Source organism: Scomber scombrus, chromosome 17 (genome assembly GCF_963691925.1).
Source record: "Scomber scombrus chromosome 17, fScoSco1.1, whole genome shotgun sequence".
NCBI classification, from domain to species: domain Eukaryota; kingdom Metazoa; phylum Chordata; class Actinopteri; order Scombriformes; family Scombridae; genus Scomber; species Scomber scombrus.
The window spans coordinates 12,217,325-12,244,234 of NC_084986.1; the positions used below are offsets into that span (position 1 = coordinate 12,217,325).

The following is a 26,910-nucleotide window of genomic DNA, read 5'->3' on the forward strand; positions in this document are numbered from 1 at the left end:
CAAAAAAAACAAAAACCCACCAGAAGACAGTGAAATGAAAAAGAGAGTAACATCCCAGTATGAACAGGCTGTAACAAAGGTGTCATGAAATTTGATTTGTGTAGAGGCACGACCAATATGATTTTACCATAAATAGATCTCTCTCCACATTTCTCCAGCAAGGCTGCATCACATTTGCTGAAGCTGTCACATCTTACATCATGAGAGAAAAATGCATTTCAGTTACCATCAGTGTTGTATAGTTAATCCCTGCTGGGCTAGTTAAGTACTGCAATTATTTTTGTTCCAGGCTCTTTGAACTTTGAAACTCTTGGATATTTTTCGAGAAAATAAGCCAATCATAGAGAGCTTGAGAGAGTTGATGTGGTATCATGTGGTATAAAAGGCCTAGTTTAAATGTATTTCAAGGACGGTTCTGACTCTTCTTTTCATACATAATACTATTTTAAAACATTAGTTGTGCATTTTACTATGCAAAGTCACCCTTTACAGACACTCCTACATTATAATCATTGTCAATATTGCACACTCAACTATGCTATATATTAATTATTTTTGTTAAGTTTAGTGAGGATCCATTGTATCAGCATATGGCTTCTTGACCTCTCCTGTCACATCACATCTCCTGTTTTATTTCCATCACCTGGTTTTATGTGTCTGTATATACAGTAAGTTCAAATACAAACTAAACTATACAATCACACAAACACCCACAATGTACACACTCACATTTGGCTGTGTACTCAGCACAAAACAGTGAATTAAACAACCTCAGAGACTTATTGATTTTAAGATAAATATCTCTACTGGAGTTCAGGATGTCCTCTGTGAATTTTGGACTGTCAGTGAAATAAATGTAAAAAAAATAGGCAAAGATTGCTTTTCAAACTATTACCCCAGTCACAAGCTGGAATGACATTACTGTAACTGTACACTTGTATACAGATAGTTTGAGATGTTAATTAGATACAACACTCTAATCACATGGGATTTCTTTTTGAAACAAACTGATTTACACATTTGAAAGGTACCACAATTCAAATCAGATATAATTATAGGGAGGGATGAGTCATTTTCCACACATTCCTGTAACTTCTAGATGATGCTCACATCATGTGAAAATGTGTTTGCCATTGAATCACTGCATGGAAAGAAAGATATTGCACCTACACTTTAGATTAATGGATACAATATTATTATATTAAAAATCCCTCATTAGTCATCATAGTTATCATTCAAACTTAATATAATGAATACCAGGTCTCGGAGGCATTGATAGAGAAGTTTGATCATAACACGCTCCAGAGTCATTGCTTGAATAATCGCAGATTCTGAGCTCAGAGTCTAATATAGTGGGGAGTCATTGTAATTAATTTAAATATGATTGATGTGCACAGCTCTGTTTATTTCTACAAGTAAACACAGTTTTTCCTGACATTTAAAGAAGATGTAAGATGTTCTTTGTGAGAACCCTGAACAGTGAAAGTTTCACATTAGTGTCAATATTAAAGCACAAACTGGACTGGAAAAGAAATTAAAACAACCTGAAAATGAACAAAGTCAGTCTTCTTATATCATGTAAAATCACTTTTTAAATTGACACAATCTAATACATTTGTTTTGAGTGAAGTGGCAACTGAACCAAGCAGCTAGTGTTCAACTTATTGGAAACACTACTGTGATATTTAATGCATTATTTAAGCTGAATACACCTCTCACGGCAACATTGTAGATATTTGCTGAAATGGTCTTTTTATAGATTTCATGTCATTCCAACTGGACTCTGACAAAATTCACTAGCCAGGGATACAGAAATTACAAAATTGCAAACCAGTATCTGAGTTTTCTTACACAGTCGTGCCAACATCCCTCATCCTTCATTTACTTAATCATATTATGTAACAAATAAGTAGTCTGACATATGTTTGTAGTCAAAAAGATCAAATAACAAATCTCAAAAATAACTGTTATAATTACTCGAGAGAAAATACAAACACATTGTTTTCCTTATCCATTGTATCTCTGGTGACTCTGTCTTTTCTGTCCTGCTCCCTTAACCTCATGGCCTGGTATAAGCCAATCAGCTACAACCAAGAAAAGATTTTGTTGATGGAGTTGCCAGACAATTTTTTCTTTCTTCCTTTTTCCACGTAGCTTATTTGTTTTCATTGTGTCTCTGCCTCTCTCTGTCGTCCAGTGTTTGAAAGACAGACAGCTTCAGTTCATCACAAAGCTTAACATCAGGCATCAGGGGTTAAAGAGGTCAAACTGTCCATGTGATCCATCAGCTTAACATCAGAGCGACCTCTCTCAGACGTCTTGAGGAACACCCTGGTCTCTACAGCCTGAGGAAGTGGATGAAGCGCACACAAACGAGAGAGAAAAGAGAAAGACATGACTGCTTGTAAAGCTGCCCTTTGCATAGTAAACTATTGTATGTCTTTATGGTTGTTCCAAGAGCTAAATGCAATTACAATTTTATGTTCATTTATTTTGAACATTTGACAGTAATAACTTTTCTCTATTTTATTCAATTGAGCAGATTGAAAGCACAGATTGTGGCGAAATGGAGCTAGGCTGAAGGATTAAGAGCTAAGGCTTTATTAAAGCAACTACAAGGAGTTTTTTGACTGGTTATGAAACAGTCTCAATTTATTAGTGATGCCTCTATATGACCCAAATGAGACCATCAGCAAAAGGATTGGCTATTTCTATATAGTTATTCTAAATGCCTGTCCCTGGGTCCAATTCCATGCAAAATTGGACAAGATGATTTACAGCACACAGACCGGAAAAACCTATGTTTCAATTTTCCCAGGAAAAGAATTGCAGTGAGTAGTACGTAAGCTACTTATAAGGAAGCAGGAGGACATTTTGCTTTTGAAAATTGTATTTTTTTATGTTATTTTTCTGTGGTTATGGCTAATAGTGGGGCAGGATCAGTAAAGAGAAAAAGAAAAAGAATGAACCGAACAACAAAAAAAGCTAAAAGGGACATTGATAGAGCACTGGTGAGTGCGAGTCAACCTTGGTCGGTCATTCAACAGATCCTGAACTGGCCTTGTTCCTCCAAGACAGGTATGTAATGTGTCTGTTTTGATTATGAAATACATTGCGAGACATGGTTTACATCAATATATGAATTCAGGTTGGTGGCCAAAATAAAGCTAGCTAAAACTTAGGCTAATTTAATGTAGCTAACGGCATCAGGCAATTGACAGTAGTTTGTATAAAGTTGACACGCTAAAAATAAAAAGTAGTGTCTTTCTTTCACTTGCTTCGAAACCAAATACATGCACAAGCCAGATAAAAATCTTTTTGACACAAGGTGATGGTGCTTCATTTTGAGATACACTACTACTTTTGTCCACAGAGGCCACCAAAATCAAAACAAAATGGAAGTTCCTTGTAGTTGCTTGAAGGGTTGGCTGGTCAGGTTTAGTCATTACTCCACAAAATGGCAAATAATACTCTTCTAGCTTACATTATGGGGCCAAGAATTGGAAACACTCCATGAGTGATTCATAACAAAAACTTCTATGAATGAACAACATGTCTAAAAACAAAAAATCATGTTATAGCCTCCCAAAGCAAGCCAACAGTTTTTTCTTCATGCATTGTGATCGGGTGTGGATCAACAGGCATTTGGCTAGGACAGATGTTATTTCAATGATATAACCTCTCTGGTCCTCTTATGACTCTCATAGACAGGAATTCGTTCTTTTAGTTTAGTTTTCAAACAAAAACTCAGCAGCTGTTCAGTAAAAATATAATTTCTTGTTAAGTATCCACCAAAAGATTTGAGTGGAGGTGAATCACATCACTTAACATATTGGTTTCACAATTTTCTTTGGCTTGGGACTATTTAAATGAAGCAGCATCCACTTTTCACCTCATCACAGGTTATGGTCTTATGGCATGAAATCTGATTGTTCAACCAAAGAATGACTTTTCCTTCTCAGACAGTTTGGAGACAACAAAGAGATCAATATATCCAGTATTTAACAAGCATAAGCAAACAGTAGAAAAAACACAGAAAATGCAAAGATGCATATTTTTAATGTCTTCATTATCTCTTTAATCATCTTATGCCACTTCATAATTATCTTGGGACCCTTTTGAAGGTCCTTACATGTAACCACTTTCTGTTGTTCAATGATTGGTGCAATTATCAAAAAAATGTTAGTTGGACAATTATATTTTTTGTTATATATTTATTATTTTATAGATAAAACGGAGCCCATGGGTTCCCAAGGTCCACCTACAAGCTTTTTCTATAGCTTTCAACTGAAAAACACTGTCTTCGTCAGTGGATGAAGTTGTTATGGTCTAATCAGCAGATGAAAGAGCTGCACAAACTCCATCCACTGATGAATAATGTGAGATGTTGTTTTAGGTTCTTGAAAGGCTAATAAGTCCCCCTTGAGTTGGGATTTGTTTTTATTTATTTATTTATTTATTTATGTTTGTCATGCTACTACTTCCAACATCAAGAATGAACTTTGATCTTAACATTTAAGTCAACATGGATGAGAAATACAAAAAGTACTAGGGATGAAATCTGAGCCACTGAGTGAGCTTGTTGTCTCCATGACATCCTTTCTTGTGGTATGTTTAAATGTTTAAAAGTGGACCTGGATTTGGGAATTGCGTTGTCGTAATGCTATTTCCAAAGCCGAGAATGAACTTTGCTTCTCATATTTTGTTGGTCGTGAACAGTCCAGATGAAAGATCATGAGAAACTTCTGAATTATTGTTTGTTTTTTTAAGTATTTCTGTGCCTGGGAAATGTGGTTATTTGGTTTAGATATCTCATTATCTGTGTTAAATTTAGTCAAGCTGACGATTTACTATGTCTGCTGTAACAATTCACTGGGGAACTGTTGTTAGTGAGTGAATGAATGAAAAAAAAACACCTACCGTCAGAAACTTTAGTTCATGAAGCAGGAGAGCAAAGAGAAAAGAGAAGAAACAAAACAGACATGTTAGGGATGATCATCTTAATTGCTTGATTACTATTTTCTATTCAGTATACTTATGTACAGTTTTTTGTTCAAAAAGAGGACAAACAGCAACTCTCTTTCAACATGAGCTGACCTTGCATTGATACATATAAATTACAAGATCAAATGAACAGAAATACAATAATTCAACCTCAGTTCACTGGATCAATAAACAGGAATATGGAGACAGGAATGGAGGGAGACAGTGCGAGTAAAACTGAAAACTGAAGAAGAATAAGGCGGACAGGGAGACGGGAGGGCGGACAGAGAGTGGGAGGAATAGTGTGAGGGAACGCAAGAGAGGGATATGGCAAGATCAAATAGGAACAATCATTAAATAGAGAGGGAGGCAGAAGGAAGGCGATCAGTGGGAGGAAGATAATACCACGATCATTAGATGGAGAAAGAGAGAAAGGGAGCGGGGGAGAAAAGAGTGGTGTTTTTAGAGAGATTGTAGTATGACAAAGAATAAATTGATCATACGCGACACGGGCTCATTACAGAGGAACGATGCCACATGCCACATTAACAGAGTGATTCACTTAATGCAGGAAGAAAGAGGGAATAACTGAATAAGCTACAAAGACATCCATTGTGTTGGTGAATAGTCAAGTAATAATTGATCTTAACTGATAAATAATCAGCACCAGTTTCCCGAAAAGCATAGCTACACTAACAGGATAATTGTTTTCATATACAATATAAATATTCAATAAGCTGGTAGCTGAGAGGGCTAACAGGAGAATGGATTTTAGCAGCAACAGTTGAATAGATGTGCGAGAAGACGTGCGCCCAGAGGCCGAGAAAGCAGCAGGGAGTGGTGAACAATACATGCCAGGGGGGCTGCTCACGCCCACACACACAATTACTGTACCTCACACATACAAACACACTCAGATTCCTGCAGGCATGTACGTATCAAACACATTTGGCTGGGCACACAGGCAGCAATTACCTCACATGCACACAGTCATTCAGGCACAAAGCAGGCAGGGCTGTGGTAGTTCAAAGGCTGCCTCTGTACAATGAGAGAACAGAGACTCTCTCTCTCTCTCTCTCTCTCTCTCTCTCTCTGTGTGTGTGTGTGTGTGTGTGTGTGTGTGTGTGTGTGTGTGTGTGTGTGTGTGTGTGTGTGTGTGTGTGTGTGTGTGTGTGTGTGTGTGTGTGTGTGTGTGTGTGTCCGCAGTTTTAAAATTTGTTTTTAAAACGAGTTTGTAAAATTACTCACCCTCTAATTTTTCTTTCATTCCCATTGACTTGAACGAGGAAAGTGGTGTCAGACTTTTGAAGCCCTCTCTACCCCCTTTAAAATATTTACCATAGGATTCAGTGGGCTTTGGGCTGCCATGTACAACACACCCAAGATGAACTAGTTGACAATAACAAAGATATGGAACATATATATATAGGCTATATAATGCTTGCAATGCTCCATATCTTTGTTATTGTCAGCTACTTCATCTTGGTTTTTCTGCATGGCTGTCAGCCCCAAGCCCACTGGAAATATTTTAAAGGGGACACATGCATATTTCCAGGTCTATATTTATATTCTGGGGCTCTCCTAGAATATCTTGGCATGATTTACAGTTTACTGTACTGACCCTTTATGCAGCCTCTCAGTTCAGCCTCTGTCTGAAATAGGCCATTTTACCTCCTGTCTCTTTAAGCCTCATTAATGCCCCCCTCGCCATAGAAACCTACTCTGTTCTGATTGGCCAGCTTCCAAAAAGGTGCCTCTCAGCAGACTTTGCCTCTTTCGGAGGCTACTTAAACAAAACAAACAACAAACAGTTGACTTCTTTTTCTTTTCTTTTCTTAAAATGTCATCTTCTCAAACATTTCTGTGCATATCTGAGCCTGAATTCGATCTGGAATATGCGAGTGGACAACGTGAACAGATGTCAGTTTGATGGGTAAGTAGAGGAAACACTACAAACACCATGGTCTGACGCCCTGGACTTATATCTTACAAAATATATATTTCTACATAAGTTCACCTCAAGATTTGGAATTATGACCATGCTTAACACAAACATACCACATCATAACAGTATGAAAATAACAATGAATCACAAAAAGCATGTTATGTCCTGTTTAACCACCTAAAGTCTTGTTTTTGCTGACCTCCAGTGGTTTAACTTCTCATCATGCTGCACTGATTATACAGCTAAATGTCAGGATCATGTGACAAAACACTATTTTTTAGTCTTGTGGTAATAATCCAAAAAACTGTAAATATATGAAAACAGTTTCATTTTTAAATAAAAGCTAATAATTTTCTAGAATAGCTATAGACTGGGTTTTTTTTACTGAACCTTAATCAAAGTATTTACAGCATCACAACAATAATGTGTGTGGGTGATGCAATACATGTAGCTCTGACACAGATGAATAAGCTATATCAGGCTTTGGCTAGACAGATAGTACTTGTTAGTAGAACCAAAGTCATGGTATTTGTCAAATATTACGAAAGATAAAATATCACCTGATTTTAAATTGACTAAAAACACACATTACATATTTAACTGTGATCATGTGAGAAAAGTTACATATATCTAACATAACAATTGCAGTCTCTTTCTCAATGCACTTTATGGTTACCCTAACCCTGAACTTTCCATTACACCAATGTACCTAACTTAATGTTTGGCTCAGCTACCCACTGCATGTCATGTGTGAGACAGAGAAGAGTAGACAAGACAAAAAGTGTAAAAAAGAGAGGTGAAGAAAACAGAAATGAAACAAAGACCGTCAGACAGACAGGTAAACACAGCAGGACAAGTACTGACTTGCCAGGATGACCATGTCCATTCCCCAGAAGATGCTCATTATCCATCCGACCATGATAACAGCTGTCAGTATCTGGATGAGGGCCGCTGCCACGTTGAGCCAGAACACGCAGCACACACCTCGCTCAGAGATCAGCTCGCTGCGAGCTCCACACAGCACTGTGAATGCTGAGATGAAGGTACCTACGGGACAGACACAGCCAAAACATTATTATATTCTCTATTGTTTGGGTTGTAATGAATTAGTTTCCATTTACAAAAATGAAAAGATTAATGAGATTTTTTTTTTTTTAAACAAAAAAAAAAACTGCATGGTACATTGAAAAAGGTTTTCTTTTGTTAAGGGAACTGATGTGGTGGTGGCTCTATGATGTGTTTGACCTAACTTAAGACAAAGACAATCTTCCTTGGAAATCAGTCTGGTTAATTTCCTATGAGATAAACCAGACACTAGACTGTGAAAATGAGATAAATCAGAAAAGGCAACGTGCTCGTCTCTACTGAAAACATGAAACGTAAACTCCAGTGCCAGCGCCTGCTGTATTTGTACAGCAGGGCCTGTAAATTACAAAATAGATTTGCATAAAATATAATTAATACACCACAATATTGTCAATGTTGGAAGTCGAAAAGCTAATTCAAGTTAATTGTAAAAATGTGCTGTTTTGCAGTGGATGGGAATCAAAGCAGGAGGAGCTGCACAAAGTGACTGGAGTGTAGTCAGTCACAAGAGCAGATTTTTAACTCGTTCATCAATCAAAAGGAAAAAACAATACCAGCAGGATGGAACTCAGCATTGATAGAGAAAGCCCTCCTCTCTCTGTGTCTCAATGAAATAACGGTGAAGGTTGAAGCTGCTCTACACTCACACTGTCCATGAAGCATCCCTGGGTGTCTGAGTCTGTGATTGAATCAGTGATTTTCTGGTCGTGGCAACATTGTTATGTTTATGTCTTGGAAATGATCCCAGGAAGATGCAAACACATTGATGCTCACATCCACTGTTACCAAGCTGAAAACAGGATTATCTCCCCGGCCAAATGAAATCCAATATCACTCTTCATCCTGTTATCTGGAGACCTGGCCCTTCCTGGCCCCCTGTTGATTGTACAGTAAATCCACTGTGTGTGTGTGTGTGTGTGTGTGTGTGTGTGTGTGTGTGTGTGTGTGTGTGTGTGTGTGTGTGTGTGTGTGTGTGTGTGTGTGTGTGTGTGTGTGTGTGTGTGTGTGTGTGTGTGTGTGTGTGTGTGCGCGCGTCAGTGCACATTGATCAAATTATTTCATTACAGGAAGTTTCCATGACAACATTTCCTCAGGATGATTTTGACTCTCGAAATCTACTTTGCATTATTGACTACATTTTCACATTATCCAACCTTTATGCTAGCTACCAGAGTTATCTTTGGCATTACCAAGAATGTTTGATTCAGTTTGACATCCATCCATGACATAGTTGTGAAAGGGACAAAAAAGCTTCCCGTCAATTAACATTTTGACCTGATTATACAGCGCTGTGTTTCTGACTGTGCATAGTTTTTGTTATGAGCACCTGTAACACACATCAGTTTACATTGAACACCTGAAGAATTCAAACCGTTTATACAGGCTTAATGGATTCTGCATTTCAGTGGCTGTTGTTCATAAAAATGCCACTAAATTGGCAATTTAAGATGAATTGAATGAAACAGGAAATTTAGTCCGTAGTATTCCCACTCAGAATATTATAGTCCTTAATTAAGTAGAATTTATGCAGAAAGTCTCATTGAGACCAAGATGTCATTTTGCAGCCTGAATGTGAGGTGTTTTTTCTGGTGATAAAGCCATTTAGTCTAAGACATGTCCTCTTGTACAAAGTCATATAGTATTCATACAATCAGCTAATGTTTACACTAACTCTCTGCAGGCTTTTGTAGTACTGCTCATTTGCAAATATGAAAGTGAATACTGTGAATACTGAATGCGATACAAGAAATGCCTGGTAGGCGTTGTGTGCATGTTAGCCTTGGCCCTTCTCTTTTTGCTTGCTCTATTTCTTGTCACATTGATGGAATTCAAATAAAAGAGCAAGCTGAGCAGGTGGGGGGGGAGACAAGAAGGGCCTGACTGCCAGCTGCATCTTCTTTCTTGGGAGCAAGGCCAACGTCGACTATAGAAGTTAGTTTCTCAGCATTTTTTCTCTACTCCTCTCTCTCTGTCTACATCTCTCCCAGTCTTTGCCTGATTAGCCATAAATAAACTGCAGATATACTCAGTTTATCCCATAATCTCTACAAATCTGAACACACACTAAAATATTTACATTCACATGGCCTGTATTAGCCTTATCTTGAATGGCCTCCAAAAAGTCAAACTGTGGAACAAGCAGTGAACTAGAATAGAAAGCAGCCCTGGAAAAGGTTTACATGAGGACGAAAAGAGATTAATTAGATATTCATTTTTCCTTTTAAGCTTTTAGTCTATGCTCATTTCCAAACATCTCACAGGAAAAGAGCAACAGCAGGCTAAAACGAGTTTCCGCCCAGAGCCGATATGATCTGATCAGACAGAGAAATGTTGAGGTTGCTGAGGCCACACCCACCAGCAGATGCTCTGGCTGCCTGTGGAGCTTCCCACCTCCAGATATGAGTCGTGATTGACAGCAAGCCGGTGATTGAACGGTTACACATCACTTCCATCTGAGTGTCTGGCATGCAAAGCAGGATTTTTACGACCTAACTTTCAGGTTTTTTTTGTGACTTTCCAATGTCTGTAATCACAGACAGCAGGTACCCATCAAATGCATCACTTTAAAGTCCAACTGAAATGACATTTAATCATCCCTCTTTGCAGTAAAAAATAATGCCAATGTGTTTTTTAAATGTATTCTTAATAGTTTTGTGTTATTAGAATGAAGAAAAAAGGTCTGGGGAAATTTCAGAAAATGCTTCTTTTCGTCTCAGCCAACATGTCAGTGTTCATGTATGATTGACATTAAATGGTAGGCAGCTGCTGTGATGCTGTATGGAAACAAAATAAACAAACCAATGTGGCTACAAGTGACAAGACAGGCAGTGTGTCTCTAACAGGGGTTTTGAAAAGCAACAACCAACTAATGTCTAACTGGATTGAAGTGACAATTGCAGATATGGTAACCTGTTGTGCTGCAGCTGAGTAGCTACTCAGCTATCCAGCCTTCTAACACTCGTTAGCGATGCACACCCCAGTAAATGTTTGTTTGATGGCTTGTTCAGCAAGTTCAGGTGTAGGACAAGACGTGTGTTCATGTTTGTAAGTTAGATAATGTTAAAGCTAATTGTTGTTCAGAATCTGTGGCTCTATTGTTATGTTGCTGGCTGCTATCAGGCTCAGTGTGACCAACCAAACGCTGCCTCATTGCTTTATTCCAGATGGTGTGTGTGTGTTTTTTTCACAATTGTGAAATCAAAGAATTGAACCTGTATCTGCTTATGATTATTTGCAATATAGATTCATCTACTGATTATTTTCACAAATAATCTGAAATTACATTTCCATTACAACTTTCTACAACTTTAAAAACCTTGTTTTGCTCACCAGCAGTTAAAAACCAAAGCATTAAAGAAAACAACTGTTGAGAGGAAGTGGTTCAATTTTGATGTGATGAAAAAAATCACTTAAACGATTATGTGGTCAACAAATATGTTGCAAATAATGCCTCCATTAATTGATTTTTATTTATATTTGTGCCTCTTGGGCAACAAAACTGCCAACACAACACTGATATATTATCACCTTATGAAGTTAATGAGGCTAAGTGTTAGCAAACAGTTCAGCAGATACAGAGCAACACTGGCATTTGTTTAGAGTTGTGTTTTTGTGCAGTATCTCTGTTTGGCTTTACACCAACTCCTGAGGGAATATCTGGCTCTTTAGCTGCTAACTGCCCCAGTTTCTTCACCAGCTAGTTGCAAACTTTGTATGTCTGCTGTTTAGCTCTAAGCAGGTAATGTCAACTGTTTTCCTTTTTAGAGCTTGTTGACAAGAGTTTCCTGCACTGCACCTGCAGGAAATGCAACTGATTAGAGCAGCAAGAGTAAATCATAACAGTTAAGTTACAGGCGATAAAACCGAAATAATTTGCTAAAGTTTGCTACAAGCTGATCCCTTTCTCATTGCACAAGCTAATTTGATCGATATACATATACACATATTGATATAATATATCAATATTTTATTAATATAATATGTTAATAATATTAGAGCAGCTTTAATGTTCTATCAGTCAAGTTAATCAACTCATTATTTCAGTTTTAATGTCCACACCTACTGAAGATGAATTGAAAAAATATACCAGCCTCACCAACATCAACTTCAGATTTCAGCTCTTTCTCATTATCAATGTGTCTGTAGTCCATAAATACAAAAAAATCATAATTGTCTCTTTGTTCTTGAGCAGTGTTTAATGAAACAAAATAATTCATAGCTGGAAACATGCCAGCTGCTGGAAGACGATGGAAATATTAAGAAACATTGCATGTAATCTTTTGTTATTATAACATTAATTGTACACCACAAGGCAATATTGAAGCAGAAGAAAATCTGTATTATTTGACCATTTTACAATTTATAGCTGCAAACCTCTTACAGAGTCTTTCAAACTGTCCAGTTGATAAGAACAAAGGGTAAAGAGGTCACTGTATATGGATGTGTGCGTTATATACAACAATTCTCCACTGCAACAATAAAGGTTTAATAAGTCTTTAATCCTCTCTGTTAGAGAAATCTGGTCTAACAATCCTCCATGTGTGAAAAGCTATTGGATGTGTGTGTGTGTGTGTGTGTGTGTGTGTGTGTGTGTGTGTGTGTGTGTGTGTGTGTGTGTGTGTGTGTGTGTGTGTGTGTGTTGTGTGTGTGTGTGTGTGTCTTGATATAACCCAGACTAATGACTATAATTACATGAGAGAACTTCACAAAGCACCCACTGGTAATGTGGGAGGTTAATGATGGAGTGAAAAAGACAGAAAGCGAAAGAGAGAAAAAGAAAGACGAAGAGAAGGAAAAGCTGACCTTAAATGAGAGAAAAAACAGAGGGAGCAACAGACAGACTGGTAGAAACAGGAATGAGAAAATGGCACACTGTTAGAGACAGGTTAAAAGAGAGACAGAGTGGGGTAAGAGCTACACAATGCCAATTTTAGGCATGAGTTTGTTTTCTGTTTTTGTATTTTCATGAGAATCATGCCAGACTAAAAATATTTTCCTCAAATCCCAGATTTTAACCCTAAATTTGACATTCTCCTCAAACTGCCACAGTGCTGGAAATCAACAATCAAGTATTTACTGAAGTACTGTACTTCACCCTTACAAACTGTTTATATTCTGCCCCCTTACAGTATGTTCTGGGTCATTTTTAACCCGGCCCAAGAATCCCTTTATAAAAAGTGTCTTTACCAAAATTTGAACCACAGATCTATTTAGAATGCATCAACAGATGGGTGAGTTAACCTTGATTAATGTTTCAGAAAGCAGAGAGTGTGCATTTTTTTAGGTTTTACACCTCTCGTTTTTGGAGAAAAAACACCTACTATCACACAATATCATATCCTGTTTTAAGACATGTTTCAAGACATGAAAATGTAACATAGCAATAATGATTTAAATGTATTCTATTGAAAATGAAAATGACTGTGGGGTTTAAAGTATAACCATTAGAGCCATCAGTCTTCACTGCTACATCATAAAAAGAAATCCTCATAACTACTATCTTATTAAAATGATTCATTTAACAAAAATACAAATCAATGCATATGGGTAAAATATGACCCAGAACAGCCTAAATGGATAAAATGTTGTACTCACAGTGTGTGTGCACTGTAGGCTTCAAGGTTCCACATCACACTTGTGTAAGTTTCATACTGGACCATGACTGGCTCCAAACTAGTTGTGATGTCACAAATCAGTCTTGTAGGCCCGTCCCTTAAACTCAGATTTTCACTGAGCTCAGAGAAACTTTCCACTTTAAGCAGATGGATGTGAAATCAGCCTTCTAGTGTCAAACTCTGCACATACATCATTCTGCACAGTGAAGCTCAAACATGCAACTGAAGGAAGGAGAAGGAAAGAAGAATATTTTTGAGTTGAAGGGAACTAACTGTATGTACAACTTTTGAGCACTTCAACTTCGCTACATTCCAGAGGGAAATGCGTTATTACAGTATATTCATTCGACAGCTATGCAGGAGATATATATTGTATTCAGTAACCTTTATTTAAATATTAAACACTAACTGAGATCAAAACAAATCTTACAAGCTACATAATACTCAAAATGAATCACTATACTATACTTTCATCTTCCATTCCTTCTGAGCCATATTTCTATTTCCACTCAGCAACTCCCAGCACAATGTCCCAATATGGATCAGCTCACTGCATTCTACTTTGAACTGGGCATTAAGTATGCTGATATAGTACTACAGCTCAACAGGCATGGTTGTGTAATTAGTGAAAGTAAACTTAAATGATTTTTTAGATCAAGAGGTCTCTCCAGAAGAAAGCAGTAAAGTCAAACAAGGACGAAAGGCTTGGGTATATCATAAAAGTCAATATGCCAGATGAAATTTGGCGTGCTGAGAAGTAATTCTGCCTCTGGAGATGTTTCCTTTTCCTCTGTGAATACCCTCTGTGATTCAGCTCATTCATAATCAAGCAGACATCTTCTTTTCTTACTCAAAGGCCACACTCTCTACGTTTACAATACAGCCATCTGTGTCTGTGCCTGAGTACAGAAACTCACAAATGAAACCGACAGCATCTTGCAGATTACCATACAGCTTTCCTCTGGAGTGTTAGGAATCAGTAATAATAATTCAATAATAAAATATATAATATAATACTTACAGGACCATTTTCTTTCTGTATTATGAGCACTTTTACTTTTGATACTACTACATTTAGCTGATTATACTTCTATGCTTTTAGTTAAGATCCACCACTGTACCTCCATAACCCTAAAACTACACCTAACTCATAATCCTTAATAATCAAAACCTAATTATGACACCAACTGTGACATTTGACCTACAGCCATCTCAGAGTTAATTTGGTCAGAATGAGGACAAAACACAAACATCCTCAGTTTGCAGCTTTTTCCTCAGCTAACACTCAGTCCTCCTTGTCCACATGCATACAGAAGCAAGATGACAACATGACCCTGTAAACCCATGCAGTGTCTCTCGTATTACATACCATCAATCACACACACACGTGACCTCTCATACACACAGAGAAACACATGCGACCTGTTCCACCCACACACTCACACTGAGGGCAATATCATATATTCACTTTAGCTCTCAGTGTCAAAGCATTTTCCAGTCCCGTTATGGCAAAGATTGTAACACAACTTGGGAGCTGCAGATTCCTTCACAATCAGTACTGTATGTGTAATTATTTACAAGCCAACGGCTGTTCAATCAGTTTAAATAGCACTGAATAACAGTAGAGTTTTAAGATGTCTGTCTTACATTGCAAGGACAAACCAAAATCGTAAGACATAGAGCTCTGGTTGTCAAAACAACTTATTCATGGCGCACTTGTGTAAATTTGAGGCTCACATATAAGAAAATCTGAATTTTAACACTGAGTAGATTCTGCTTATGTATTTTAGATTTTGGAACCATTTTTTGTTTGTTTGCTTGTTTATTTGGAGCGGAATTTTCCACTTTATAATCAAAGCACATGTGAAATTGTAATATTTAACATTAACAACAGTGTACAAATTATGTTTCCCTTTTGTGTTTTTGTAAAATGGATACCTATTTGAGATATCAACAACAAAGTAACTAGATTGCAGGAAGATATTCAGCAATCTGATAAAGCAATAATGAGTTTAGAAAGCCCTATATTATGCAGCCTGACTTGTTGCACGTTTCCATATTTCTACAGTAGCCCACAACAGACAAACCAAACACCGGCTCTAGAGGAGGCCTTTCATGTTTTTTGTGAGTTTTGTGGCCACTGTTCTCTTTTGCTTGGAAGGGGAGGGCGAGAGATATTCAATTGGTTGCAATCTGGAACCTCTTTAGATGCTATTAAATTCTACACACTGGTCCTTTAAAGTTACAGAATTCCAGTAAATGTTTCTCAGCAAAAACAATGCCAGGAAAAATAAAAGCAGGGTATGTGATTTTAAATGCACACATTTGAGTGTACTCTTTTTGTATATGTGCATATGTATGTGAATATTTATTCATACTCCTGTGTGCCCATTCAGGCAGGCAGAAGATATTACTCTGCCCTTGACCAAATTCAGTTACACATTTCTAATTTTATTTTGGCTGGAGGTTGAATAGAATAAGATGCTACTTTCAGTCTCAGTCAATTAGACCCAAACGGCACTGACACACACACACACACACACACACACACACACACACACACACACACACACACACACACACACACACACACACACACACACGTATGCATTGTGTTCATTCCAGTCAGTGTTGTCATGGCAACCAGTCAGCTATTCAATGAAATGTCAAGGCATTCAGGCAAACGTACACAATACACACACACACACACACACACACACACACACACACACACACACACACACACACACACACACACACACACACACACACACACACACACACACCTGGTGTTGCCTTGACACTTTATATCTAAAGCCATTTTAATAGTAAGAAACAGAAAAAAGACCAGACAGAGGAAGAGAGGGGAAGAAGAGATAGGAGAGGACACACACCAACACACACGATAACAACTCTCCAGAGACCTACAGATGAGAGGCACGGAGAGGACACATCATAGGTTATTTTGTGATGGACTCAGCTGTGAGTGATCGCTATGGAGACATCAGTCTCATAATTCCTATAGAAAAAAGATCTGAGTTTGTGTATCTGTTTGTGTTTTTCTGCTTATCTTTTTGTCTCTCTTCTCTTCACACCATGTTTTTCCTTCCTCAAAATGTGACTTGACTAATCACATGATTAATTGCTTCATATTCTGCTGTTCCTACAATAAATTCTCCTTTATAGTATTGGCTCCACAGGCTTTTGTTATGTAAAACGAGAGGATCAATGTATCATTCAGGTTTTTGTGGCATCATGTGAGTGTGTGATAAGCTACGCGATATTGTTACGTTATCTTACTATACAGTCACAATGCACAGACATACAACTAAGAGGAGGATAATACTGTTTAAATAAGAAGGCAAAGGTAACAGAGGGCAGAGACATTCTAATAATAGAAAATATTCTTCATCTGCATCTGGATCAGCATCAGCACCAGAGTAGTGTGAGACAATATGACGAATTTTGGAGAATATCTAAATCCTGATATATTTAGGGGTTTACTCAAGGGTGAATTAAGCAGAGTTTAAAGTGAATCCGACTCAACACTGCAGTTATAGCCATTTAAAGTCATCATGTTAGTGTTGTGTGTTGTCAAAATTCAGTTGCATTCGGTCATTGTGTCCAACAACTATGGTAGTTCACATCAAATTGGTCATGCTAAGACAAATTTGGCTAGTTATACAAAAGCAACATGGGTCATATATATGTTTTAAAAACAAGAAATTATTAACTTTTTTGGAGGTCATCCAAATATGTATCAAACATCTTATGTATGCAAACCAAAGTGAAAATGTGAAGTGACTAAAACCACATGATGTCACTATCTACACCAGAAACTCTGCAAATCTTCCTGGGCCAAATTTTTAGTTAGATACATTTATAACCTCTTGAGTAGTTTTGTTTTTTTTAAATATCCAACCAATGAAAAATCAGACAGACTAACGAGACAGAAAGCACAACTTTAAGATATCAGTTTATCATTGGAGGACGTATAACTATATAATGTAGGTACTTTTCTGGTATTCTTTCCTGTCTTCTAAAATTAGTTACATTTCACAACATAACACTCAAGTGCCAAGATAATGAGGCAAGTGTTGAGTGCACCCACAGTGATGATGTCTCTACCTGCTGTGATGATGTTTTCTGCCCATAATGACGACACCACTGATGGATATTTACACCCAGAGATGACAAATCTACCTGCAGTGATGACATCTGGACAGTGCATTAACACCTAGCAGACTGTGCAAGTTTTAAAAAAAAAAGAAGCTTTTAAATCCTGATGGAGCTCATGTTTTATTTAAAATGATAGTTTTTAATGGGCTTGTATTATTTCAACACTTGTTCCTTCATGTTAGGAGGGCTTTTAGATGCAGTTCTCTTCAAACGCAAATGAAAATGATTCCCTCTAAAGGTTGGACAATCGATGATCAAACTTCAGAAGGAATCACTAATCTGTCTCTGGTCTGATTAAATGTGTTAGAGAGATAGAAGCTGGACATAGTGTAGCACAAGGAGCACATATTAATTTTAGCCAGTCATCGCCTGCAAACCTGTCATGCTGATTTTGTGGTCTGTCTACACTCCCCTCTATTATTATTTAATCTGTTTGCCTTCATGTTTGTATTATTCTTTCGGCTTGCCTGTGTGCATCACAGCTCCTCCAGTTTCACGACCACCCAGTCTCCAGTTTGGTTATTTTTAACCCTGCATGTTAACTTTCTGTTTGCTCTCTGCCTTATACTTATACATCATACCAACTTTGTTTTTTTGAGTTTGTGTCCTTTTCTCCGTTCATAAATCACTACTCTTCTACTAGAAAGTTGTACATGTTGGCTGCTTTTATAAGTCAGTTGAAGGACATTCTGATGAATTGAAATTAATTAAAAAGGAGGGAAAAAAAGATATATCCTACTCACCAAGTCCAGGTATGAAGGTGTTAAGAAACAGACAGATGACGGCCAGAGGGAAAGGCATTGTGGGTATTGCAGCCCTCAGGGTACCCTTCTTCTCCCGGACCTCCACCACCACTCCTCCGCCTGCTGTATGAGCCCCAGCCATGGCTTTGGCCCCAAGATTGTCCCCGGTCTTAACGCGCCCCTGCTCTTTTCCTCCTTCTTTCTGTTCCATCTCTGTTTCTTTTTTTTCTGTCTTAAGACTGAAACCAGTTGCTCATATGCAGGTAAGTGACTCTCCCTCTCAGTCTGCTCTAAGCTTATTATTCAATCAATAAAAGGCAAAAATAATCAATTCTTATTGATTGTATCTTTAATGATTCCTGTCTTTAAAGGAAGCAGTAAATCTCAATTAACAAGTCACCACCTATTCACCTAATCATTTAAACAGTGGCAAGTAAATAACAACATCAAAATGAGAATCTATTATGAAAGTATTAAATTGTGTGGTCAAGAAAAACAAAACAAATCAATCATATATTTTCTTGAGAATGACAAGAAAGATTTAATTTTATTCCAGAGCAATGGAATAAAATATTCTCTGAAGCTTCCTTTAAGTCTTTAAAAACATTAAAGCTCATCCACAAAATATCTGAAAAGCTTGAAGCAATATTCGGACAAGTTCAATTCATCCCAGGAGAATAGTTATCAATAATCTTTCTTAGAGATGCTGAAATTCCTTAGAAAGTCACCTTACAGCTGTTTACATTAAGTCCCACCAAGAAAAAAAGGTCTGTTGTAGAAATCTCTGCACAAAAATCCCTTCAAGCCCTAAAAAGTGATGGCACTGACTCATCAGGGGTCAGTGATATCTGCCATTTGTCTCCACATCCAACATGTTCTTAAGGAATGGTGAAACAATAACAATTCCACCTTAAAATTGTTGAAAAAAATGTTCCTCAAAAGATGCGTCTCTCTTTTCAGCAATTCCCTGTGAAACCACTTCTCTTTCTTTCTTTCTTTCTTTCTTTCTTTCTTTCTTTCTTTCTTTCTTTCTTTCTTTCTTTCTTTCTTTCTTTTTTCTTTCTTTCTTTCTTTCTTTCTCTCTTTCAAATCATACTCAACCTTCCAAGACAGAGAAGAGAAAGTGCACACAACAACCCCCCCTTTTTCTACTACATCTCTCTCTCTCTCCTTCTCTCACTCCCTCCCTCCTGGTCCCCATCCTTTCCCTCCATTTAAAGGAACAGTGCACCAATCTAATTATACCATTCAATAAGATCACTTTCAATAAGTCATTATTTGGTACATCCGAACAGATAATTAAAGTTAATGCTTTATATGATAAACATTAAAGGATAAGGCTGACGATTTTCTGTATTTTTCTTATTGTCAACAAATCTCATGCAGAGCCAAACCAACCATGAATCAACCCTACTTATATTACTACAAACACAATACTTGGTATTGTGTGTGTATCCAAAGTTCTTTCATTATGAAGAATATGGAGACCTTGGTTTGTTTAGAAATGACTGTTTCAAAAGACTAATAATGATGTTAATGTTTTCAGTCTCAGGAGAGTAGTTCCTTGTAAGGCAGACGCCACTGTGCATGTGCAAATTCATGTGCAATGAATTTGTGAAAAAATGACAATGTAGTAAAAAATCAAGGGGTTTTGGTATATAGCACAAAAAGCTAGTGATGCTTCTCTAAATGGCATTCCTGTGCATGTGCAGTGGCGTCTGCTGAACAAGGAAATGCTCTCCTGAGCCTGAAAATGTGATCACTGTTATTGGTGTTTGGAACTGTTCATGATAAACTATGGTAATTACTGCCTTCAAGGTGAGGAAACATGTCATCCGGTGAAATGTAGTGGGTCAATTATGTTTATAATAGTTTTTCAGCAATAATCGAAGACAAACCACATATTTCCATAACAAGAGGGGAAAGATGTGAAAGGAAGGCATGGGACAAAGTGGATGAAGGATGAAAAGAAAATGTAAAAGTGAGTGTCGGGTGGTCAGGATGACAGAAAACAGAAAGGACAAGGGGGAGGGTGGGCTTGAAGTGAAAAAGACAGACAGTGTCAATATCTCAGTAATTATTCATGCAACCCTGTCCCCTATAGATCAGACGTATCTCATCTACCCACACCCAACTCTGTCCCTGACTTTCTTTTCATCTCTACTGCTCCCTCCTCACTTGTTGACCTCCTCCTCTTCACCACTCCACTCTGTCGATATGAGCTCTATTTAAATACAAGTGGCAAATAGCACAATGGAAATTGTGTTTGTCTCTCTGTCTCATCTTCATATTCTCTTTCCATTTCTCTCATCTCTATTTTCCAACCCAGGAAGCTGTACAGTAGGTAATTATGTGGAAGATATTGATCTCTAGGTTTTTGGTGCCTCTCCACCCCCCCACCCCCCTCTCTTTCTTGTCTCCTTAATTTCTTCTCAATTCCCAGTTTTAATTTCCTTCTAATCTCCTCCTTTGAAACACATAAGATGGTTGCCATAGGAGGCGGTTTTACTCTATTTTGTCATGCAAAGCAGTGTTATCATGTGTCTGACAGCGCAGAAATCTGGACGGCTGAACATCATCATTGGATTGTTCAGCCAATGTGCTGATGCTTATTACCATGACAACGTGACAGGAAAAGTTATATGGCAGCCGTCTTAAAGCGACATTTTGGTTTTTGCAGTGAAGGAGTTTCACTATGGACATAGAAATGTAGCCACTCTGAGTTGTGATGTACAACCAGTGTTAAACAGTGATTAACAGGTTAATTTCCCTTGTTGCCCTTAATGGTGAGCATCATAATAACCTTCTAATTGTGTGTGTGTGTGTGTGTGTGTGTGTGTGTGTGTGTGTGTGTGTGTGTGTGTGTGTGTGTGTGTGTGTGTGTGTGTGTGTGTGTGTGTGTGTGTGTGTGTGTGTGTGTGTGTCAGGTGCTGGTCTTGGCACATGCTGTCACACTTTGCTAAAATAAAATATTATTACACATTTATTATTACAATTTATGTTGATCCCATCTGTCAGGAAAAACTGACATCACACACTGGTTATTTATATATGTATGTGTGTTCATGTGTTCATGTTCCTTCTTTTTATTTCTCTCAGTTTCCCATCACATCACATGAATTCCCCATCCCAGTGTATCACCGTAGTTTTTCTTTGATTACCTAGGCAAGCAACAGGAACATGCTACAAAGACAGAAACATCCTTTGTGCTCACCAATACAGAAGCTTTTTTAGTTCAAGGTCACTGATTCATTATTTGAGGCTTTGGTGTAACTTAGTAGACACACAAATACACATTATTGACACATAGCCCATTTATAACTAGAACCAAATGTGATGAATTCAATGTGAAGCCAGGTGAAATACTTCAGGCCTGTGACTGTAATATGTCAAGCTGCAAGCTTGTGTCCTAATTTCTTTGCTACAGGTGGGTCACGCTGACAGGCAGGCATAAAATGCAAATTTAATAGGACAACTCCAAGACTCCTTTCTTAGTCTCATGAATAAGTGCCACAGCAAATCAGCATGAGAAAAGTTCAAGTGAGATATGGCTTAAATATTATTTCATTCATTAGGAGTACCATTTAGCCCTTTTTAACTGAATATTTGCTATGCTGATGAATTGGTTTGGTCTTTTAAGAAACATCATCTGGATTGCAAACACTTGAGTTAGCCATGTCTCCCGGCTGATTCTTTTCTTAATTAATATGTAAATCTCTGCAGCAAAGTCCTCCAAAATTTAATCAAACCATCTCCTCTAATGGGTCACCTGTGGTGTGAGTTTGAAGCTCCTGTAACAAGCTTTTATTGTGCTCATAAAATTGTATATGTACACACTCATGTGAAGTAGCAGGGGGGGTGGTGGTACATACAAATAAAAAAATTAAAAATCTGGTAGTGAAACTATTTAAAGAAGGAGTGATGATGTCAATGCATTGATGTCATTTGAGGTGTTGTTTTGGGACCAGAAGATGATTTTCAGGTCAGTTTGTGCAGAAATATTGAAGGAATCCAATAAATAAAAGCATCAGGAGTTACAGTTTGCTCATGGGTGTTCAATCACGTTTTCCAGAATCTTTTTTTCCATTTGAGAATGGACCCTGTTGGCTAAGTCTGCGCCCTCATATATGAGGATTTTCATTGTCATGCTTGACTGCACTCCATAACAAAGTCAATAACAGTGTTGAGATCTTCATTTACCATCTCACCAAGATACACTTCTTTTGATTCAGCACACCTAGGGTCATAAAAGCCTCAGCCTGGAAAACACTGTGATACATTTTTGGGCCTTATTGAATGTGAAAGAAGACAAGAACGACATCTGCTGGCCACTGAGCTGCACCACCTGCAAATTAAGGAGTGTAGCTGAAGAGGAGTGATGATCACTTGTGTACACAGTTTGAAAAAAAGTGGGTGTTATTTCAAATCATGCTTCAAAGCCTCATTTTGGTCTAAAGGTTTAAAACTGCTGAGTGCTTGTGTCTGACTATCAAGCCTTTGTGGTGCAGATCTGGAGCAGATATGGCGCAGAGCTTCCTGTGGCTTTATAAGAGAGAAACCACAACACCAACGCTGATATTGCATTTCATAATATTTTATTTATATGTGAAATTGAATTATTTCTGTTCAAAATTTGATTTACACAGTAGTTTAAAGCAGTGAAAGTGTAAGTGTAAATAAGAAAAACATATGATTTAAAACATTTAATCAGGAAATAATATTAGCATGTGATTTAAAATGTTACAGCTTATGAAAACTTTCACATAAAACAGATTTAAAATAGGAGTCATCTCAGGTTTTTTTGCATTTAGTTTTAAGTTTATAGAAAAATACTTTTTATAAAAATAGAGAAAGCTATAAGATGAATGGATCAAATGTTACCACTACATAACTGCCTCTAATTGAAACATTCATTGGATCAGTTAGTAACTGTGGTTTGGGATCCAGAGGTGGACACTTTTGCAGCCATGGCCTTATCTTTGGCCTTGATGATCTTTTGCACCCACTCAGCAGACGGGTTAACACAGAATTGAGCGCCATTCCTCATTGTGAAGCTGGAACAGAGACAGAGATTGTTTGTGATTTTATTTGAAAATGATCATGGAATGCTTATTTCTGAAAAGGGTACAATCAGGTTTGTACTTATAAGATGTAACACTTACAGCACACCAGCAGTCGGACACTGTTTGTCTGTGTGTTTGTAGCTCACCACCGATTTCTTACCAAGAACTCTGGGGTAATGCTTAAAGCAGCACTCATCCGGGCCGAAGCCGTCTGACAAAGAAAGAAAGAGACAGAAGTGTCATGAATAGAAAGATAGGTGAGGTGACAAAACTAATCACTTAAATCATCTTAAATTATTGGTATATTTGGAATTATTATATCTTCTTTATTTGTTTATTTATTCATTTTTATCAGGCTGTCTTAACTCAGTTTTTCATTAAAATGTATCCATACAGATCTTCATATTAATAAATAATATTTTAATGAAAGAGAGAAAAACTGAATACATTTGAAATATGTAATAAATAAATAAATAAAAAATGAATAAATAAATAAAAACTAAAAAATATATTTTTTAAAGAATGTGTTCTTGCACCGTGTCTTTATAATTTACACAGTAGAAATAACTAATCTACAGCTTTTTTTCTCCACTTTTTATACTTTTAGATTTCTTTTCAGAATATTTTTTTCTTTCAAGACTCAGCAATCAGACACTCTAAAGCTTGTTAGGCCTAACTTCACTTTATAAATCAAGGAATAGTGTTATTTATTATTTTCCATCAACTTTTTATAAAATCAAGAGAAGGTAACACTTAATTGAGGGAAATTCAAAAAATCCTTTAGTCTAAAGGATTTTTTACAAAAACATGTTTGCAGAAAAAAAAGTCAAATGCAATCAACTTACTTTGAGCTTGAACAGCGAGGGCTGAGAGAAGCAGGATGCAGGTCATAAGAACGATGGAGCTCTTCATCTTGATTGTTTTGCTTGATATATTTTTCTGTCTTCTAGTAGTGGTTCTCTTTGTGTCTGTGTCTCTCGCAGTCCCTCACTTATACTATGATGTCTGTGGTTAAAAGCAGGGGTTGCAGAACAGGTGATGACAAAATGGCAAAAAAGGCCAAAGCCTGAAACTACCTATCATGCAAAAAACCCCAACTTGTGGCCATGTGGTCAACATTTCTCAGTAGACAGAGACATAAAGCGTTGAGGAAGAGTGGGGGGAAGAGGAGTATTGTGGGTGAGAGAGCAGAATAAATGTGATTTAAAAAAAACATTGTATATGCACATCAGTGTGTGTGTGTGTGTGTGTGTGTGTGTGTGTGTGTGTGTGTGTGTGTGTGTGTGTGTGTGTGTGTGTGTGTGTGTGTGTGTGTGTGTGTGTGTGTGTGCGCGCGTACATATGTGCATGTGCATGAATGTGTTTGTGCAGCATGCAGGTGCACTGAGGGTTTCAGCTACTCTCTCTGATGGTGCTTCATCTTAAAAAAAGGAAGACGTGGTTCAAACTTATGACGCACGTTATGAAGATTAATTCAATCCTATTATCTTTAAAGTTAGTAATGTGTGCAAACACTACAGCCAAGATAATGTCTATTTTAAGAAGTTGTGACAAAGCCTGATTAAAGTCTGCCACTCTTTCTGAAAGCCTATGTAGAGCAGGCCACGTTTTCTTGGACTTTTTTTTTTGATGGTTGTTTATCACTACGTTTCTTCTTTGTTACACATTAAATTCATTTTTCTAACAGCAGGCCCTACAAAGGAGATGTTATACAGACAAAGGACATTTTAAATCATTGTCTATTAATTGTATACACATTATGTACTTATTTCACTGCCTTTTCTGTGAAATTAGAAATCGTGTGAAATGGAAAAAGGAGCATCAGTGGTGGATGATGGAGGACAAAATGTATGTGTATTGTTTACTATATAGATGCTCTTGATGCTAATTACATATGATTTTCTTTGAAATCTTTTTCTGAAATGCACAGAAGTTATATTAACAGCAATGAATTTCTTAAAGTCAGATGTCCTCTCTTAGAAATCATTTCATTTTCTCCTCCACATAGCATTACCTAATATAGCCACAGAGCTTAGAAGCAGTTCGGCTGTGAAAGAAAACCTTTCTAAATGTCAGACTATCTTAGTATCACTAATAGTCTCATTCTTACTTACACGTGTAGAGGTCACACGTGACAAACTGTAGACTGAGCCAAATGCATCTTTCCGATGTTAGTTTGGTGCAGATGTGAATGGTCGTATTCTTCAATTCTTATAATTTGTACTTTTTGTGGTGGTCAAATTCTGTGGTTTTGCATTTACATTTCTAGGTATTTAACCTCAGCTGTTCCTATATTCAATGTTAATGAGGTCATATGTGGTTTGTTAGTCCTCGTCTGTCCTGTGACATTTGTTTGAGTAATTTAAAAGAACCACCTAACTTAATGTTTTTGGATAAACTCTTTAAACTACTGACAGGAAAAAAGTATGTATTTTATTATATATACAAGATACATTTTCTTCTAGTCACTAGTCATTAATCATGAATAAATTAGACAGACATACAAACGAAAAACCCCCAGAGGATCACTACTGCAGAAATCCACCCCCCTGCTAACTCAAACTGAAACCTGTGGTTTGTAGCTAAGACAGGGGTTCAATGCAAGTGTGCACAATTGTGGATGTGTGAAAACCCGTAAAGTAACAACTTCACCAAGCCAATTTCACTTATTTATACCATATATTGGTAGGTAAGATATTATATTATTACATTATATTTAGCTGGAGAAATAAGCCTTACACTAGTTTGTATTCAAAAACTGCGTCATTACTATTACGTTTCAACCTTGTGATGAAAGAAATTTAACATGAAAACATGCTCTGAAACAACCAAACATTCTCAAAGGCGAAGTCAATATTACGTCTTTATTTACTTGTCCTTGGTGTTAGAGTTAATTATGTAATTACATTTTTCCTTCTTCTGTGGCTTAGGAAGGAACTCTGCAAAGACTCTGAGTTGGTTCGGAAAGTTTGAAATGGAAAGTTCTATGCAAAATGGGTATGGGGGTGAGAGGAGGAACACGTTTAGCTCAGGGAAAGATAGCCTATCTCAGCATTTTGCCTTGCTTCGCCGTTACAATTCATCCTTAACATATTTAATTAGCCTAATTTCAGTAATACCTAAATGATTTGTTGAGTGTTTAAACTACTGCTAAACTGATTCACAACATGTCAACAGTGTCTCGACAGGATATTCCTGATCGAATAAGGTCTTTCGGTTAAGACAGTTTATATAGGCCAAACTTGATTGAATAAGCAAAGAGATACAGACCATTTGTGTTTGTACCATTTGTACAG

At 37.3% G+C, this 26,910-nt stretch overlaps 2 protein-coding genes across 2 annotated transcripts; both read right to left on the bottom strand.

Annotated features, from left to right (window-relative positions):
* Positions 1-2,310: 2,310 nt before the first annotated feature.
* Positions 2,311-18,762, bottom strand: stum (stum, mechanosensory transduction mediator homolog). The gene is made up of 4 exons (XM_062436719.1): positions 18,552-18,762; positions 7,793-7,975; positions 4,921-4,929; positions 2,311-2,345 (listed from the first exon to the last, which is right to left on the bottom strand). Exons 1-4 carry the CDS (start codon positions 18,760-18,762, stop codon positions 2,311-2,313), a joined length of 438 nt encoding a protein of 145 aa, XP_062292703.1.
* Positions 18,763-23,283: 4,521 nt separating this feature from the next.
* LOC133997839 (C-C motif chemokine 3-like) lies at positions 23,284-24,693 on the bottom strand. Its single transcript, XM_062437556.1, has 3 exons — positions 24,460-24,693; positions 23,714-23,825; positions 23,284-23,605 (listed from the first exon to the last, which is right to left on the bottom strand). Exons 1-3 carry the CDS (start codon positions 24,524-24,526, stop codon positions 23,470-23,472), a joined length of 315 nt encoding a protein of 104 aa, XP_062293540.1. The 5' UTR covers positions 24,527-24,693; the 3' UTR covers positions 23,284-23,469.
* Positions 24,694-26,910: the final 2,217 nt, after the last annotated feature.

Excerpts from the sequence above, each read along its gene's own strand:
- stum (XM_062436719.1), bottom strand. The coding sequence starts at position 18,762 with ATGGAACAGAAAGAAGGAGGAAAAGAGCAGGGGCGCGTTAAGACCGGG. Across the intron at positions 7,976-18,551 it reads CACCTTCATACCTGGACTTG|GTACCTTCATCTCAGCATTC; the intron begins GTGAGTAGGATA and ends TCTGTCCCGTAG.
- LOC133997839 (XM_062437556.1), bottom strand. The coding sequence starts at position 24,526 with ATGAAGAGCTCCATCGTTCTTATGACCTGCATCCTGCTTCTCTCAGCC. Across the intron at positions 23,826-24,459 it reads CCTCGCTGTTCAAGCTCAAA|ACGGCTTCGGCCCGGATGAG; the intron begins GTAAGTTGATTG and ends TTTCTTTGTCAG. Across the intron at positions 23,606-23,713 it reads TGTCCGACTGCTGGTGTGCT|CTTCACAATGAGGAATGGCG; the intron begins GTAAGTGTTACA and ends TCTCTGTTCCAG.